This window comes from Protopterus annectens, chromosome 1.part2 (assembly GCF_019279795.1).
Source record: "Protopterus annectens isolate FY-2018-M chromosome 1.part2, PAN1.0, whole genome shotgun sequence".
NCBI lineage: Eukaryota > Metazoa > Chordata > Ceratodontiformes > Protopteridae > Protopterus > Protopterus annectens.
In genome coordinates, this window is record NC_056727.1 from 256,615,204 (window position 1) to 256,635,160 (window position 19,957).

General features: G+C 41.8%; 1 protein-coding gene across 1 annotated transcript in view; it reads right to left on the reverse strand.

Annotated features, from left to right (window-relative positions):
• Positions 1–19,957, reverse strand: part of DNAAF10 (dynein axonemal assembly factor 10) — an 874,610-nt gene that overhangs the window by 402,212 nt on the left and 452,441 nt on the right. The window contains exon 4 of the mRNA XM_044055954.1: positions 16,886–16,998. Coding sequence (XP_043911889.1) covers positions 16,886–16,998 — 113 coding nt within the window. The remainder of the gene's footprint in view (positions 1–16,885; positions 16,999–19,957) is intronic.

Genomic DNA, 19,957 nt, shown 5'->3' on the forward strand with positions numbered 1-19,957 from the left:
GTGTTAGCCTGTACTTCAGAAAAGTAGATACCAAAAAGGAGAGGTCCCAGGACCGAACCCAGTGGAACTCCACTTGTCACTGGTCTGAAGTCGGATTTGGAGTCTGCTACTTTCACAGTGGGGGTTCTGTCAGTGAGCCAGTTGGTAACCCATCTTGTGACATAGGGATTTATACCTAGTTTAGTAAGTTTAACTACAATTCCAGAGTGGGGGATGGTGTCAAAAGCCTTGGCGAGATCTAGAGAGGCTGTGTGAACCACCTTACCCTCGTCTACGGCTTTGGTGACTGCTTCAAAGAAGTCTATCAGGTTTAGGAGACATGATCTGCCTTTTACAAACCTGAACTGGGTGGGGTCCAGAGTTTGGAGATTACCAGTGTCTTTGTGTACAAGATCCATGATGATACGTTCCATGGCCTTGCAGACCAGGCTCGTTAGGCTAATGGGGTGGCAGTTCCTGGGGTCCGTGGTGCCCCCCCCCCCTTTGTGGAGTGGGATAACCATTGCTGTGCGCCATTTTGTGGGCACAAAGCCTGAGGTGAGGCTATGACTGAACATGGTGCTTAGGTGGGGTGCCACTTCATTCTGCAGTTTGTGTAGAACGCAGCCTGGGATGTTGTCAGGTCCCATGGATGCTGTGTTCTTGGCTTTGGTGAGTGTAATTTTTACCTGTGCAGCCGTGATTACAGGAACTTTGCATTCTTCCAGTATAGAGATGGACCCTTTAGGGGGTGAGGGGAGTAAAGTTAGCACTGAACCTATCTGCCAGGATGTTGGCAATATCAGTTGGTTCTGTATATTTAGTGCCATTGTGCTGTAACTCAGAGCAGATCTGAGTGTTGCCATTGAGATATTTGACATAGCTATAGAATACTTTGTGGTTGTCTTTAGAATCAGTGGCGATTTTGTTTTTGTAACTAGCTTTGGAAGATTTTATGAGGGATCTCATCTTCTTACGGAGGCTGACCAGGGAGTTCCTCCAATCATGGGATTTTACTCTTTCTTGCAACTGTTTCTTTCTTTTGTTATCTTGTAAGAATGCCACTGAATGAAAGGAGACAGTTGCACTACTAAAGTGAAAACCAGAACACCTGCTGGGTAATTAAACTCCAGTTTTCTTCGAAAAGTGCCAACCTTCCTCCCAAAGGTGCTGCCAGACGAGAAGATTCTGGCAGCTGAAAAGGCAGGTCATTGGGTTTGTTTACGAAAGGACTGACCCCTGCCCTCACCAGAAGACTGAGCAGGTGAACTCCCTGTTCTAGGCCTAAAAGAATCTTGAGCTCTGCCCCTACCACGTCTAGACCTACCCTAGACTGGGAATCATAAGCAGGATATGTCCACCCCTTGGTAGGCCAATTTCTACTAAACTTGGAGGCTGAACCTGCAAAAAATCTTTAACAGTCTGCATAGACTTAGCCTTGTCTTCCATTTTCTTCAAAACTGCTTCCACAGGCGAACCAAACAACACATCAGATTGTAAAGGAGCATCTAAAATCCTTGTCTTAACATGCTCAGCTAAATTCTGATCCCTCAGCCAGGCGTGCCTGCTAAGGACCGAACCAGTGGCAGCCACCCTCGAAGAGGCCTGTACAGCATCAAAACCACATTGCAAAGAATGCTTACCCACCTGTTCAGAAACATGAACCAAGTCCTGCAACTCTTTACACTCAATACCTTCCGCCAAAGCATCTACCTTAGACTTTAATTGTGAAAGGAGATAATTTTGGTATTTCAACATGTGAAACTGGCAATTCAAAGCCCTCATGGCTAAAGTGGAAGAAGTATACACTTTCTTTCCCCATCTATCCAAAGCCCTTGCCTCTTTATCTGGAGGGACAGGATTTTTAACAACAGAAGCCTTAACACCTTTAGGCCCCTGAGAAACAGTTTCTGGGTCTGCCCTGGGACTCTTAAAAAGATACTTATGAGCTTCAGGCACCCTATAATATCTATCCGGTTTAACTGGAGCAGGGGGCAAAGAATCAGGGTTCAGAGAAGCCTGTGCAAAAACATCTTCCACCACATCCAGAACAGGAGGTATAGCTAAAGGCCTATGCTGGGGTAGAAACAGAAATTCCCTAAGCCTTTTCCTGGAATCAGAGAAATCCTGACCTTCCCATTTAAAATGCTCCCTCATGGAATGAAGAGTCTCTGAAAAAGAAAAATCCTCAGGAGGAGAAGCAGAAGGAGTAGAATCATCCACATCAGAATCAGAGTAAGGAGAATACTCCTGCACGTCTTCAGCCGAAGACTCAGAATCATCCTAACCCTGCTCAAAACTCCCAAGCTCAGGTTCCCCCCTAGGCCTCTTATCAGGAGGGGGCATAGAACCTCTAATCATTGTAATCAAATCTTCTGCCATCTTAAGCATATGTTTCTTAGGCACAGACCCTGAAGAACTAGGGGTACCCCCTGAAACAGAACCTGGCCTGCCCCTGGGAGAAGCCTTGGAAACAGAAGGGGAGGGCCTAACCACCTTAGGAAGGGAGGGAAGAACAGCTACCTGAGAAGCCCCTTCAGCCTGGCCTACCTCCTGAGAGGTCACATCTTGCAGTAACAAAGTCTCTCCCTGGGACTCCAAAGAAACTTCTGGCTGAACCTCTGGCTCCACCGAGCCCTCTAAAGAACCGACGTCCGGTACTGACGGTTCTTCCAGCCTAGGCTTTGCTGTTTTGTCCTTGCGCTTTTTTGACGAAGCGCCGGAGCATCCGGCGGCATTTTATAATTACACCGCTTCCCAAAAACTAACCTGGCACAATCTAATCTTCTCTTTATAGTGCTTGTTAAATCTAGCACAAGAGCGACAGCCAACCACGTCGTGCTCAGGCCCTAAGCAAGGTATACACAAAGTATGGTAATCCCTATGAGGTATCTGTTTCCCACAAGAAATACAGTTATTCACTTTTTCTGACATCCGGTAAAATACTGAGGCAAGAAAAAACCAAAATATTCCCCAACGGGGTACTTAGCCAACTTGGATTCGGTCTGAAACTCCGACTTCGGAAAATCTCAGAACGCCAACCTGCACTTGCAACGCTGCTTCTGCATCGGACCATGCGGCAAAAAAGACTGAGGAAATGACGTCGGTCATGCGCATTTGTACCCTGACGTCCTGACGTCAGACTAATGCGCCTTGACCGACGTCAGCCTTATACTTTGGTATTCGGGCCGACTGGGATGAGATGAGAAATGTGACAGCCAAGAGCTTCAAATTGAAGGTGCTCAAGTCATGCTTGCAAGAAACAGTTTATTGAAGTAACAACTGCCCCAGAAGGAAGATCAGATATCAAATGTTAACACTTATCAAATATTCTAAATCTGGAAGACCACTGAGGAAACCAAGCAGATATATGGATTGTTTGAGACACAATATAAACTCATTCAGCCCTGTAAAGCTCAAGAAGTTTGCACTGTTAACTTCCAATGGGCGGAGCCTAAGCCTTTTGACAGAATCAAATTATGTACTCACATTTAAAACAAATGTTCATATCTCTGGATCCACAGGGATTGTGACAGAAGTATAAATAGCAAACTCTTCAGCACAAACTATTTTATAGTGGTAGTATTCTTTAGGTTCGAGGACTTAAACCAAACTGTATAAGTCACAGTAAACTCAGCAACTATTACATTTATAATATTTTGTAAACAACTTATAATATCTCAGCAACCACTCAAGTTACACAGATAAATGTCAGCAAAATTTTACTCATCTAGCTGCAAGCTTTCATATGAGGCTAAGGATTTCTGTCCGTGTTATTTGGTTGTTGAGATATTTAGAAAAATGTGAAAATTATATCTATATAAATCAATATCATGAAAATAACAGTTAATATCAATTTACCTGCACTAGACAGAAGTCAAATATTAATGCAGTTGAGTTTGCTCTTGTGTAAGCTTTACTGTGAAATCTTTTAAAATCTTGTACATAGCATGATTTTGGAATTATTGATGCAAATATGAACAAACAATATTTGACACTTAGAAGCGTCTGTAGAAGTTAACTGCACATGCACCTGGAGGTGTCACTCGAATGTAATGAGTTTTAAAGACGAAGAGCTACCTTTATTGATGGAGAACACATATTATTTCAATGTTAAAAGTTCATGACATGTTTCGTAAAAAAGATAATTTAAAGTGACTATACCTTAAAAAGCATATATGCTGAGAAGCAAACAATTTTCATGTCACGTGGTACACATTCCTTTGGGAACTCAAGGAAGCTAAAGCTCATCCACTGTACCCATACTGTACAAGGCACATTCATGCAAATATCCACTTGCTACAGAGTCAAAACAAATATTTGTACTGGGGACTATACACCTGCCTTCCATCTGCTAATGGCTATGCAGTGAAACAGTGAGTAGCACTGCTGGCTCAGCAACAGGCTTTTCTGTTCCATTCTTTGCAGAGTGTCTTCCTTTTTTAATACCATTTTATTCACTTTAATCCATTAACACATTCCATGGGGCATGTGCTGAGACCAAAAGGCAGGCCTCTGAACTAAAAGTGGCATGCGTATGGCCAGAAGTGGAAAAACCTCCTAGACCATCTGTCTGTTTTTATATGATGCTGCGTATCTTGGATGCCTAATGAGGACATCCAATTGTCCTTCAACAAAGGCAGGGCTGGACTGAAACGTGACCATCTGGAACTTCATCTACTTTAAACTGATTCAAGTAACTGACGTCCAGAATGGACCTGAGGTTGAAAAAGAACATTGAATAGACTGGATCTGTGTTGTTCTCATGGGACCACCTAGATTACTCAGTTGTCTAGCAGCTTTTTATTATTTCTTGTGCTGCTGCCTTCCACTGGGAGGGTGGCACATCAGGGCATTTTCTTGAACAAGCAGGAGATAAAGAAATGGAATCATATAGCCCCTGGTTATGATTCTCTGCATCCATAGATCTTGTGTGATGATCATGCCTTGGGTAGAGACAAGCACCACCAACTGCCTCCAAAGGGCAGTAGTCGGGCAATCAATCAGTTGCACAGAAAAGGCCTGTCAGAGAAGGGACACAAAGCCTTGATTATGCAGTCCACCACTGCTACAGGAGCGACATCCACCCTGATTATTCCCCCTCCGCCCTTGGGGCATCTATTGCTAGAAGTGTCTGGGGCAAAACCTTTGGACTTGTGGAACTACAGTTTTTTCCCCTTTCTGCTTTCCAAAGATTCACTAGAAGGTAGAAAACAGTATTCCAACTGCAGACAAAGTCTTGAACTCTTCCTTGCTTTCAGACTGTATCTCTAACTTTAGACCCAAACAAAGTGGACCCATCATAGTGGGCATTTATAAAGAACATCTTGAAGTATTCAGCAAAGTCATACAGAAACATCCAGGCATGCTGGTGAACGGCTATTCTGGTATCTGCTGCCCTCATAGGTAGGTACTAGGCTATTGGCCCTAGGGCCTACATAAGCCTAGCCAAAAAGGTACCCTGGCTTTCGCCACCCAAGAAAATTATTTTCCTGTGCCCCTGTCAAGCAGAGCCACAGAGGTGATCCCTGGGAGAATTTCCTATTTCCCATCCAATCAACAAGATTTTTCTTGAAGAGTGCAAATGAGGAGCTTTGTTTGATATAGATAGGTAGTTTGTTCCAGAGTATGGGAAGTCTCTGGGACAGGAATCTATCCCTCCAGCATGTTCTGTTTATTATAGTGACAAGGTTTAGGTCCCTAGAGCATGTAGCTCGGAGGGATTTGGATTTCTTTAAGTGGAGCATGTCCAACAGCTCTGGGTTTGACATAACTTTGTATGTCAGGCAGAGATCGCCTCTGAGTAGGCGATATGCGACGGAGTAAAGCTGGAGTTTTTTTAAATGGTCTGAGTAGGGCATCTGTTTGAGGCTGGTAATCCTCTTTGTGAGGTATTTCTGCGGCCTTTCCAGTTGTTGTAGATGTCTTGTGAGGTACATACCAAAAGGGGCGTTGTACTCTGTAATGGGTCTAATGAGTGACGAGTAGAGGGAAACAATGACCTCTTTTTTCCTGGATGAGAAACCTTCTGTGATGAGGCGTGCCACGTAGAAGGATTTCCTGACTACTGTGGCAATGTGATTATCAAAGGAGAGACTACTGTCCACCTGTGTCCCAAGCACTCATCACAGTTTTGCTGTTAAGTAGACTACCACCTATGTGGTAGCTCATGGGTACAGAGTTTTTACCAAGGGGGATGACAATGCACTTTTTTGGCATTGAGCTTGAGGCCATGGCTCTGACACCAGGCATCCGTCTCCGTGAGGCCCTTTTGTAGGATGTCCACATCGTTAGGAGTTTCGATTATAGCTCCTAGTTTGCAGTCATCTGCAAACTTTGTCAGCCAAAGACCGTCTGTGTTAGCCTGTACTTCAGAAAAGTAGATACCAAACAGGAGAGGACCCAGGACTGAACCCTGTGGAACTCCACTTGTCACTGGTCTGAAGTCGGATTTGGAGTCTGCTACTTTCACAATGTGGGTTCTGTCAGTGAGCCAGTTGGCAACCTATCTTGTGACATAGGGATTTATACCTAATTTAGTAAGTTTAACTATAATTCCAGAGTGGGGGATGGTGTCAAAAGCCTTGGCGAGATCTAGATAGGCTGTGTGAACCACCTTACCCTCGTCTACGGCTTTGGTGACTGCTTCAAAGAAGTCTATCAGGTTTAAGAGACATGATCTGCCTTTTACAAACCTGAACTGGGTGGGGTCCAGAGTTTGGAGATTGCCAGTGTCTTTGTGTACAAGATCCATGATGATACGTTCCATGGCCTTGCAGACCAGGCTCGTTAGGCTAATGGGGTGGCAGTTCCCGGGGTGCTGTGTGCCATTTAGTGGGCACAAAGCCTGAGGTGAGGCTATGACTGAACATGGTGCTTAGGTGGGGTGCCACTTCATTCTGCAGTTCGTGTAGAACGCAGCCTGGGATGCTGTCAGGTCCCATGGATGCTGTGTTCTTGGCTTTGGTGAGTGTAATTTTTACCTGTGCAGCCGTGATTACAGGAACTTTGCATTCTTCCGGTATAGAGATGGGCCATTTAGGGGGTGAGGGGGGTAAAGTTAGCACTGAACCTATCTGCCAGGATGTTGGCAATATCAGTTGGTTCTGTATATTTAGTGCCATTGTGCTGTAACTCAGAGCAGATCTGAGTGTTGCCATTGAGATATTTGACATGGCTATAGAACACTTTGTGGTTGTCTTTAGAATCAGTGGCGATTTTGTTTTCGTAACTAGCTTTGGAGGATTTTATGAGGGATCTCATCTTCTTACAGAGGCTGACCAGGGAGTTCCTCCAATCATGGGATTTTACTCTTTCGTACAACTGTTTCTTTCTTTTGTTGTAGAGTTTTTTATGGCAGGGGACCACCAGATTGGCTTCCTTTTTTTGGAGGATAGCATCTTGGTTCTGTTAGGGATAGCACGATCCATGCACTCGTGTAAGTGCTTATAAAGTGAATCTGTGTAGGATTCAGCAGTCGTACCTCTGTTGTCCGTCTGCATGGGTGTCGTGAAGTTTGCCACTTCTGTCTTAAGATGTGTGAAGTTGGCTTTGGAGAATTTTTTTATTGTGGTTTCCCTAATGGGGTGTGGGGACGGGATGGGGATGTGGATGTCTAGGGTGATTAGCTTGTGGTCGGATCTGACCAATGAGGAATTGATCTCTGGTGTGGAACACCGGTCGCCCATGTTGGTAATGACCAGGTCTAGGATATTGCTGCCCCTGGTGGGGGTGTGGATATGTTGATCCAAGGCATTGGAATTTATGAATTCCAGAAAACATTGAGCAAAAGATTTGGTACATGAGTAGTTATCCCAGTTAATGGTGGGGTAGTTGAAATCACCCATTATTAGGGTGTTGGGTTGTACCCTAATATTTTCCAGTGTATCAAGAAATGAGGAGTGGGAATCCTGGGGCATGGTGGGGGAACTGTAGCAAGTTACAATTTGGATTGCGGTCTTGCCCAGAGTTAGTTGCACATGGTTAATCTCAGATGCATTATGCTGAGCAACTAGCCTGGAGGTGGAGATATCCTTAATGAATATGGACACTCTCCGCCTTTAGTGTTTTGGTCCAGGTTAGGTGGCCGAAAGGTGTGGTATGAATTATAGCCTGGTAATGCAGGGGTGCTCTCTGGAGCCTTGAACCACGTCTCTGTCATTGCACAGATGTCGATGTTCTCCATTTTAAGGAGTGCCTTGACTGAATGCATTTTGAGGTTTAGACCTGTAGCATTACCCTCAGATTTTGCTTGCTTGTACCTGTTAAGGTAGTGAATTTGTCATTGGAACCTTGCCTAAAAAAGGCACTATAGGGGTGGCAAGAGCCTTAGCCAGTATCCGGAATCCCAAGGGCGACAGGTGCAGGCCATCTCTGGCAAAGCATTGTGGTCTGTCGATCATGTCATCCCAGGGAGACAGATACTGATGAAGTTCAGTGATATTAAATTGAACAAAAATGTTTAACATAGATTGGGTCGTCCGTTTTCTTTCTTTCACCAGCAGCACTTGTTATTTGGTTGGATTTATTGTTTTGTGGAGTTCTAAGATACTAGATCCCCTTAGAATGACACCAGAAGCGTAGCTAATTGTTGACATCAATAATTTTGTCCTTGTGCTGTGATATCATTCTGGGTGATGACAGGATGCTACTCAGGACCAGGCTACAAGATCAGAGAGCTCCTCCATGTCTCTTTTCATGTAGTCCAGGGGGGTATGTCTCAGGTCATTCACACCAACACGGACAATGACAGAGTCAAATTTATACATGTTGTGGAGTGACCCGAGTGCGTGCTTTATGTGGCGGACCCTGGCACCCGACAGGTAGCTGACAGTAGCTTTCGCCTTGTTTAGCCGGGTGAGTGGAACATCAGTGTGCCTGACTATAGAGTCACCTGTGACTAGAGCGTTGGGTACGTTGTTATGCCTTATGGGTTGTGGTTGAGTGGCACACTGAGTTTGTGGGCTATGTGTCATTTGGATTGTGTTGGGGGGGTGGAGTTTGCTTGCATTTCTGCTTTAGAGGTCTCTGTTGCTTGAGCAGATTTTTATTGACAGAATCCGTGAATGTAGGTGTGTGTTTCGTGTTTCTGTGTGTGTGTTTTGGTGTTGTAGTTTTTGAGGGACTATGTGATGAGTGCGGTGTAGTGCAAGTGTTTACCTTCTCCTCTTGACTGTCTAGTCCAGTCTTGGGTGAAGACAGCTTTGCTTCCAGTTTGGCTTTATAAGTGCATCTCTCACAGGTTGTACTGTTGGGTGGTAGGAGGAGAGGGCTGTCTGTGTACATGAGGCAATTGCTGCATTGCCCCAAGATGCCCAGATTCATCAGGTAGACAGGAGAAAACACCGGGAGCTGATCCTTAGACATGCCTGGATGGGTACTTATTTATTAAGTACTAAAAACTGTTTTCCTCTAGATAAGTGAGGAAAGTTGAGTGCTGTAGTAATTTGTAGCTTGCTCAATCTGTCACTGGCTGCTTTCAAGATAAGGCACATAGACACATTTGACAGGGATTGTAGGGTGGCCAACTGTGTGTTGACAGCTTTCTTATCTTCCAAAGATATGGACCCAGGAGGAATTTGGACAGCTCATTGGTCACATCCCTCTGAAAACATGTAACATGTACCAGATAGGTCAGCACCCTGAAAGCAAAGGCCACTGATGCATAGACCCGCTTAACAAACCTGTGCAGTGATCTGGACTGCTTGTTAGGGGGATGGACAGTGGAGCTCTTTCTTGGTGACCACCTCACCACCATAGACTCAACCACAAGGTTTTTGTTCTAAGACGGTTATGGAACACTAAAATGGGAATAATTTCAGTCACATCCTGTCACATACATGCCCACCTTAAAACCAGATGAACCAGTTTCTCAGTAGGGGGACCCCCAACAGACAGACTAGCTGGCAAGCCCCAAAAAGCCTAAAGAATACTAATTTCTCCTTGGAAAAGGCACTGGTGGATCACCCCTTATTCTCTCTGAGAAGTTCAATGATCTTGTCAAAGGCGACATCTTCAAGGCAGAAACCACGGGGACCCTCCCTTTCACTGAAATTAGTATCTTCTGTAAGGGACACATATGGGGAGTTCATGTGCTGCCTTTTGCATAAGGACTTCCAAGAACCCTCTACAGTGAGATGCGCTGGAGAAGACTATTAAGCAGAAGGGGAGTCCACAAAATGAATTGCCTCAAGACTCTGAGAGACTAGTATCCTGAAGTAATAGAACTTGAGGGACAAGGACCTGAAGAGCTCAATGGAGGCATGGGTGGATCTGAGCAAGATAGGGAAGCCTGCTCTCTGGTATGAGGAAGCATTCTCTCAAAGGCCATGAAGGCCAAAGCCAAAACAGGCCCCAATGTCACCCGTGTAGGATCCTGCCAAAGGCTGGCCCAGAGAATCTATTAGAATCAGCTCTGAGGCTGAAGCCAGTGCCAAGCTATCCAGGGCTGAATGACCAAGTGGATGGAGTAGCTACAACAGTTTCTGAGTCAAGCCCAATCCCGCAGCACTGGCCCTTTTACCTTGACTCTAAGACCCATCGAGATCTAAGGCACTCTGAGTCAACTGGGTCACAGAAATGATCAGCATTGATGAAATCCAAACATTCAGATCTAACACAGGCAAACCCTGAGATTTGCTTGGATCCAAGTATTCAGAATTAAAAGGTCAGATAAGGGAAGGAGCCACAATCCGAGGGTAAGAAGGGACAGGCCCCCACGCCTCCAACAAGGGTATGAGCTGGGAGAACCCCCAACTGTATCTGGGTCCTAAGAAACTTCATCATTGTATCTATGTCCCCTTCTGAGACACCCATGGAGCACTGCATTGACCTTAAGGATGAGACTGTGGAGGAAGGTCTTGATATCCTGGGAAAGGACCTTCCCTGGAGGAAGGCTGACCTGAGCCTAGGCCTAACCGGTCCCACAGAGAACCAAAGGTCTGGAAATAGAGGAGTGGATGACATAATTTTGACTGGCTCCAAGGCTGCAGCTGTATACAATGGTTTCTTCTTTGGTGCTGGGACAGAGAGATATGAGCATTCTGGAGACCTATTCCTAGACTCCTTATGCTTCTCCTTATATCCCCTGTCTTTTTCTTTTCCTTTATCTGTACTCTTCATCTTTACACTTGCCTGAAACTTTCTTGGATGCTGGGGTGGAAGACTATGAAGACTGAGAAGGGGGAACTTTTTCCTGTGACACAGAAAAACTCCTTCAGCAATAATTTTGTCTTTCTGTAATATCCCTGGTTCTGACCAAAGCACAAATAGAGTGGTATTCGATCAAGTGAGATGCCCATTAACAGTGCACACACTTTTGTGGGCATCCTGATTAGGGATTTTGTGCCCACAAGCAACACATTTTTGGAAACCAGAAGGTTTCTCTGCCATCTTGAAGATAAGGGGAAAACCCCAAAAACTAGACACAAAAAGGTAAGAACAGCAACAATAATGAAAAATACTATCTCTATCAAAAATATTTTATACTGCAAGCAGAAACAAGTCCACTATAAACAGTACAAAGGTATGAGACTACTCCTAAGAAAGGCCAAAAGGTAAAATTTTTTTTTATATACAGGTAGAGGAGGTAAGATGAAAATCGTATAGTAGGAAAGAGTAAAAAGGTATGTAAACACTATCCCAAAAGGGAAAGAAAAAGACCAAAAAAGCACTTAATGGAAACCCAAATCACTTAACCTAGAGATCTGAGTCTAAAACAAAAAGAGTGGAAATGAGATCTGAGGAAACTTGGTACAACCATAGGGATTATGAGTAAGGGAAGGTGCTGGAACCTTGGATCCAAAGTTTGAGGGGGGCCAAAGTCACTTATGATTGGATCTGAAGAACTCATTTGAGGACAGACGGAGGAGACAACATGGGATCTGTTAATCAAATACCACATCTTGCCAGATGTGATGTCATTTTAGCAGGGATTTCCATTACCTTGCCTAAAGACTCCATCACTACTGGATATTAGCAGATAACTCTGGCTTAGGATGCCTCTACTTTCTGTAAGAACTTTGGTCTTACAGATCTGTGTGCAAGATCTGTAACTTCTAGGTGTCATTACACTTCTTACTCTAGGGTAACATCATATTTACTCCAGGACAGATTCCAAATTTTGAAAATTTGTACTTCATATCTTAACCTTTTGTAGATCTCAACTGTTTATCAACTTTTGCTGGGCACATGGAGCAGGAAAATATATTTTCCTTATGAATGCTTGCACTCTTCTACACTAGCCCACATGGGTTTCAAAACTGACTGAAATCTAAGTCCAGATATTTTTGGGATATAAATGATTCCTTACAGGTTAATCGCTTTGCAGAATGGGATGCATTTAAAGCTTTTCTCTCTACATGGCTAAACACTTTTGACAGGCCAGATGAAGGATAGGTGGCAGAATATTAGGTATTAACTGAAGTTCCATCAGCCTCAGAGCTGATTGTGGCTCCATCTATAGAACAGTATGATTCCTTGACTGCTGCCTTGCAAACTAGAGTCAGGGAGATATTTTTCATCTGAACAGCTGCTATGTTGAAGTGCCTTATGTTGGGATTCTTTATGGTGATGCCACAGATAGTCAAACACCTGGCCAGAATAGCTAGAATTTGTAATCTGGCTAAATGGATTCTCACTGTTCAGTGTGCTGTCTAATATAAAGTTACCTACTCCACTACAGAAATTTTGAAGACTTTAGACACATGCAAGACATATGTAGACTATCAACTTGGATAGAACAGTGGGAAAATAGATAATTTACTGCAACATGATTATCTTTCAGCCCTAACACTAGCACAGGGAAGAGAACTTAAGAAACAATTTAGAAAAGTGAAATGGATAAGGCCTGGAAGACCCCTTAAATGGAAGAGACCAGTGGGATAGGTGGTCTCTATTGGAGATGCACAACATGGGAGATGATGAAAAAGGCACACTCTCCGAGGTGCTGAATTTGCATTGTTAGAACTTGGTATTTCTGCTAACTCCATCCTGGGGATATTCTATCACTACTATTTTACTGAAATTGTGAACAGATCCTTTAGCCTGTAATGGTTATAGGTGTATATCCCTACTTAACACAGATTATAAATTTTATATGAACATTTAGGCTTCTCAGATAAAATAGTCTGTTGAACATTTGACAGGTTGGGACCACACAGAATTAACAAGTTGCAACAGGGAATGATAATATAAGGAGGGTTTTGAGCATACTGAAAAAAGGCTAAAAAATTGATGACTCCCCTAGTTATTCTAGGGTGAAATGCTGAAAAACATTAGACCTTGTCTCATAGCAGTTACTCTTTAAGGTCTTTAAATTCTTTCTTTTAGGTATCCCGACAAATTTGCAAATGGTTTAACTAATATTTATCATAGGTCTAAAGCTTAGATGAAGTGGGGAACTTTATCATCGCAGGTATTATTATGGGAGTGGCTGAAAGAAGTGCCCTCTGACTCCTATATTTGTTTTTGCCATAGGACCTCTGATGGCCCCCATAAGGCACTACTGGGAGCTGAAAGAACAATGATACTATTCTGCCACTATTAACCTATATGAGGACAATATGTTTTTCACTATTCGTGGACCATATGGACTCATACCTTAGTACTAAAGTTGCTGCAAGAGTTAAGTGGTGTTGTCAGCTATAGAGTCAATAAAGGTAAGACACAGGTCTTGCACATAAATTTAGCCATTTTAAGAGAGGTACTTGCTGTTCCATAAGATGGGTATCTTGTCAAGTACTTGGGTATTTTTATTTTAGGTATTAGGGGGAAGAATATTAACTTTTATAGAAAGAAAATGTGAGGATTATACAGCAACATACAAACAATCATTTTGAGCAGTGGCATTCTGTGGCACACAAATTGGATGCTACTAAAATTATACTGGCTCCCAAGACATTGTATCCATTTGTGTCTGTACTAATAAATTCCTCTTTGTATGGTTTATAAAATTGGTGAGGTAATAAACAACATGACATTTTTTTGGGTCTCGTTATCCTCTATAATATGATCCAATTTCTGGATCTTGGTGCATACTTTTTGGAATCTCTTTTGACTGATTATTGTGCAATGGTTGCATTCTGAGTTCAGTGTTCCTTGAAAGCTTTTTTAAGAGGACCCTTATGGAATACCATGGACTAGAGATGAAGGGATTACACAGTCATATTCCCTGTGCCTTTGGCTAGGTTGCAGCATTCACCCAGCTATAATTATTTCCTTTTCTCAGAAAGCACTAATTAGAATTATTTTCTAATTAGTGCTACAGCGTATGTATATAACGAACACAGAGAAGCTATGCTTACCATTCTTCAATGACTTAGTGCACTGTACCATTCTTCACTTAGTGCATTGTACAAAGTTGCAGAGGCTGTAAGCAAGGAGACACTTGAGCATGGGACAAGAAAAAGACTGAAGTAAGGTACTGAGTTAGTAGAAAATGGAAGTATTCTACCCTTCTCTAAGCTTACTTTAAAAAGTTGTGGTAGACCACAAGGATGTGCTGAAGGAATGATGTGGCTTAATGTTAGAGTCCTTCAAAACCGATTCACAGACTTCCCTTCTACTGCAAATATGGTTGCCTCTAATGATGGCTGCAGCCACTTAGGCTAAATTACTGTCTTCTTTGTATAAGGAAATTTGTGACAGGTTATACCTGAAGCATTCTTCATTCTGGCAGTGGGCAAAAAGCCTTTAACTCTATACATCAAAACTCAGTTACTGATTCAACATCTTCAATCTACCTCCTCTTTCTATGAACCCATTTGCTTGGGAGTATGCTTCATACTTCCTTTCGTATTCTAAACAGGCTGGCTAGGATTTTTCCTGGACCCGCTACGTGACTCTGAAACTATGTGGAAGGTATGTGGGGTATCTGGAAACTCTGCACTGTTGTATTTTAAGGCTAAAGTGGAGAAAGCTAGCTGGACAATTAGTATTGGAGAGATTCATCATTTAATTTTGTAAAACTATTTTGGTGTGCCAGTCTGACAGCAAATCCCACAGACTCAGGTAAAACTGCTTCAGACCTTACTGACAATAGCTCAGAAAAGCATCACCAAGAAATGAAAGTATGTTGCCCTACTTAAGTGTTGCTCTTTGACATCAAATGTCTGATGGAAACTTGTTCACTTGTGAAGGACAGGGTTAGAGCATCGTGGACTAGAGTACATTTATTTGTGGAGCTACCCTTTAAAAGGGCCTCATTAGGATTTGATTTTATATAATGGGGTACATTCTGGTACATACAGTACTAGATCAAACTTATGCAGAGCTTTGGACTTGTAGTTAATTGTAATATAAGGACAGTCTTCCAACCTCAGAGTAATGCCTCATGGCTACATACATTCCAAACTATTTTACATGGCAACATACTTAATACTCATTTTATGTCTATGGAATTATTTTGCTTGAAATCAAAAACTTTGCCATTGTCTGACTGTTTTTTCCCCTTGTCATATGCTTTACCTTCATATCCTTTCCTTTTTTCCTTGTTCTTGCAGCACACAAAATAAGATATGTTATGGAAAAAAGTCTATAATTACTGACAAGAAAAGGAAACTAATTACATGGGTTAAAAAAGCATATACAGGCAGCACAGTAGTGCAGAGGTTAACATTGCTGCCTCACAGCGTTTGGTTCTCTACGTCAGTTCCTGGCTGGACTGCATTCTGCATAGTTTCTACATGTCCTCTCCGTGTCCATGTGGATTTTCACAGGGTAATCTTGTTTCCTCACACATCTGTCTTATGCCCATTACTATCCAGGAAACACTCTAGTTCCTTTTGTGACTCTGAACAAGATAAAGTACCAGAGAACAAATGAATGATAACTTAGATTGCACAAGCTCAGGGATTCAACAGGGTTGAGAGAAGCATAGCAGTTCAAATGATTTTCATTGCATGAGGCATATGACTGAGTTCTGATAATTATCTGCATTTATTCCATCTCAGATGCTTTTAAAGTTAATCAAAATTAACAGAGATATACAGCAAATCATTCAGTATAATCCTGGTTAAACACATGCATCAGATGAATGACTGCAATCAACAGCATTACAAATAGTAAGCTATGCTATGGAGTTACAGTGCTGGAGCAGTCTCAGAAATTTCAAACTGATGTAGACCAGACATGTCAATCATTTTTGAGAAAATCAGGTGGTGACATGAATTTAGACATCAAACTACTGTCTTGTCCTCCCAACAGAATTCCCAGAAATAGAAATCATTGAAAAGACACAGACTGCAAGCCAAAAAGAAATGGAAAGAAAAAAGAAATGCAAACATTTTAGTACATCGACAATGCTGGAATTTGATTATTAAACAGAACATAACTTTATTCAAACAAATTAGAAAAGAAGCTAAAAATAAAGACAGCACAGGAAAAAATCTTTTATTTGCTGAAAGGAAAGCAGCATGTAAGACATGGAAGCATGCAGAATACAAGAAATGGAAGTATGTACAGGTGGGCATAGTCTAAAGCAGACTGGATGACATCTCAAGTTGGAGGGACATAGTGTACAAAAGTACATTTAAAGAGCATCAACTCAGCTGTTACACAGGCTACGGCTCATATGCATTACAGTGGGATAGATATATTGTACATGTTAAAGCAGACTACTCTTATTATATATCTCAAATTACTCAATATGTGGTCTAGAGTAAAATCTATGAAGTCCTATTTCTGCACAGAAATCAAGTATTATCAGCTGTGCATTATTTCACTGCTGTATTTGGTGTACTTGAGTGTCTACATTATGCCTCAGAAAGGTAAATGGAAGCAGGGAAACCAACCAGTTAGTCAAACAATAACAAAGACACTGACTGAAAATAATAAAATTGATAACCAGGTGTAATAATTTTACCACAGTATCTGGACTGCTTTACTCAAATTACACAAAAGCAGGTACCAGCAACTCACCAAATGCCACTGTCCAACAATCCCGTTTAGTTTCTCCTTCTGCAGGCTCCATATTTGCCACAGGAACATCTTTTTGTCTTGGATCCCATACCTTCACTGTCCCTGCAAAAATATTTTAATCTCATTAAAACTAGCTTACAGGAGCTAAAACAAATGGATGTAAACAAAAAGCATTAAGAAAAAAAGACTTTCTATACATACAAACATAATTTACACATTTCATGCAGCAGAATGAAACAAGCATATGCAAGCAGCCATTCATAAGTTACCCATTATATTAGCTGACAACAACTACATAAACAGAAGACCTATTCTCCCTGGGGTTTCCCAACAAAAATTAAGCCTCCAGTGCAGCAAACAAGAAGAAAATCTAGATGTTGCTAACTTGGCATAGCAAAATTCACCAAATGAATCTTCACAGATGACACATGAAAGAAATAATGTCTAACAGGCTGGGCATTATAGGAAGTAATGGACTACACACAGATGTGTTATGAGGCCTGACACCAGAAGCTAAGGGCCTTCCCCACCAGTAGAAGTTATATTTCCCTATAATGCCCATCCTGGACAACACTATTACAGTCTCCATATTTTTTAGTTTTATTGTACTGTACTACTCTGTCATTTTAAAATATGTTTCTGTTTTGCTTTCTCATTTTTTTAGAGAACAATACTCCCATTCCTTGTTTATTTACAGTAGAATATTTCACATTTTGCACTTTTAGAAACAGGTAAATGATGAAATGTGTATCTGACTGCAAATCTATATGCTTGCGTGTGAGAATTCTGAATTAATTCTTGCAAACAACATCCGGACTGGAGCTCTGGCATCCCACTTTGCATTTTATCAGACAGAATGCACACTTTAACATAACACAATTCTGTGAGAAGTGCTTCTCTAAAATATCCAACCTGTACTTTACTAAGTGCAGCTATGACATAGGGAGTTTGACTGGAGTAGTGACCGTTTGCACTGAATGTTTTAACAATGAAGAAACATGCACACAAATATTTCATTTGCTGCCTGCAGTTCCTTTCTAAATTTGAACTCCCCCAGTCCAAAAACTATTTTGACAGCTGTGAATATGGCTTGCAAAACACAACTCTCAAAAATTACAGAGTTGGTAATATGCTTTTATGTTGTATTGCGTCTATGTCGCTCATTTTTTTTAATGCTTCATGCATTATTATCAGCCTTATGTTTGAGAGGTTTGGCCAATCATGTTCAAGTATTTACTCAGGCAGTTTGCAAAATAAGTGTATGCAGAAAAAATAAATTGTCAGGTAAAAGAATGTCAAGGCTGTAGATGTAACAAAAGTGCAAAGTGACATGTATCTTCATCAGAGAAAAGAAAATGGAACGGGTAACTGCCTGAGTTGAGGGGAGACACAGAAGAAAGAGGGGAGTAGAGGATTTGGTTGGACAATAGCATTTTACAAGAAGTTGTAGTGAGTAAGGTGAGGAAAGCCACAACAGGAAGAATAATGGGGCATAACTGACTGTTTTCAAGGGTCCCCAAAAAGATGACCGAAACCTTAGTGGGGTTATTACTGTCTCTGTTTACAAGTGAGTAACAATGAAAAAGACACTTGGAAAATGGTATAGGACACAGGTGGTAATGATGTACAAAGGAGGTTCACTGATGGAGGCGGTGAACTAAAGATCCAATGCTCACAATTTTACCCTGGAAAACCTGATGGAAAATCTACTATAGAATCACCATGGAGACAGCAGATGCCATTAGCCCCAGAACTCAAATGCAGACAGTTGCTGAAATTATGATGTTCTGTACTATATTCAAGACTGAGGGTTGGATTAAGTCAATTTTTTTCTAGTGTAAGAAAGATTTTGCAAGTCAGTGTGTCCAGATTACAACTTATGAAGAAAAGAAGTTATGTCTTACCACAACATTCCTTCTGTGTTGTCGAGCTTCACTTATCCTTGACTGTGGGTTCAGTTCCAATATCGGAACCGACTCGGCCATTATTCCAGCTTGCACTCTCCAAAAATTCTCGAGCTAAGCTTTACTCATAATGGTTCTCGAAGGATTACCTCAGATCGCATAGATTTGTGTTTGCATAAAACAGAAACAGACAGGAAGTAACAGACCAGAGACCGTATCTGTATTCCTAAAAAGGAAAGCCAATCTTTTTGGGAAAGATCCGTTCCACCAACAAACCAAAGGGCAGGGGGAAGGAGGGTGGGGATGTCAAGGATAAGTGAATATCAACAACACAGATGGAAAGATGGAACGTTATGGTAAGACATAACTTCTTTATCTGATGTTGTCGATATTCACTTAATCCTTGACTGGGGGACAGAGTCCCCAGCTACTTAAATCCTGGGAGGTCTCACGGAAGAATGCTCCTGAGCACCATCGAGCCAAATGATGCTCATCCCCTAGAGACCAGATCCAGCTTGTAATGAGTAACAAAGGTATGAGGAGAAGCCCAAGCAGTTGCTGCACATATATCATCAACTGAAGCTCTGGAATGAAAAACTGCAGAAGCTGCTACTGGCCTTGTTGAATGTGCTTTGACAGGTCCTAGCAGTTGCACATTCTTTTTTCTTATAAACAAAAGTTATACAGTCTTTAAACCATTTAGACAGAGTAACTTTAGAAACAGATTTTCCCATAGTGGCAGAAGAGAAAGAAACAACTGGTCCGATTTTCTGATTTCCTTTGTTCTGTGAAGGTAAAAACGTAACTGTCTAAGCACATTTAGTAAATGTAGACAATATTCACCTTGTCTGAGAAGTTGGGGTAGAAAACTGGAAGTTACTTTGTTGATACTGAAAACAGGTAAATTAACAGCCTTGTTCCTGGCATGGCTTTTACTAATTCTAGCACTACTAGCGTCCTTGGCTGCACAGCATGCAGTTTTTGTACCTTTCAGTTATATATCTGTATCCATTTCCTTTAGGTTAGGCACAGGGGTTGTTACATCTTCATTGTCATTCTTCCACAATTGACCACACTTCTTCCATAACCATAATCTGATTTTTCATAACATATCTGCAAAAATCCATTTTCCGTTAAACAAAATTTAATTGTCTTTC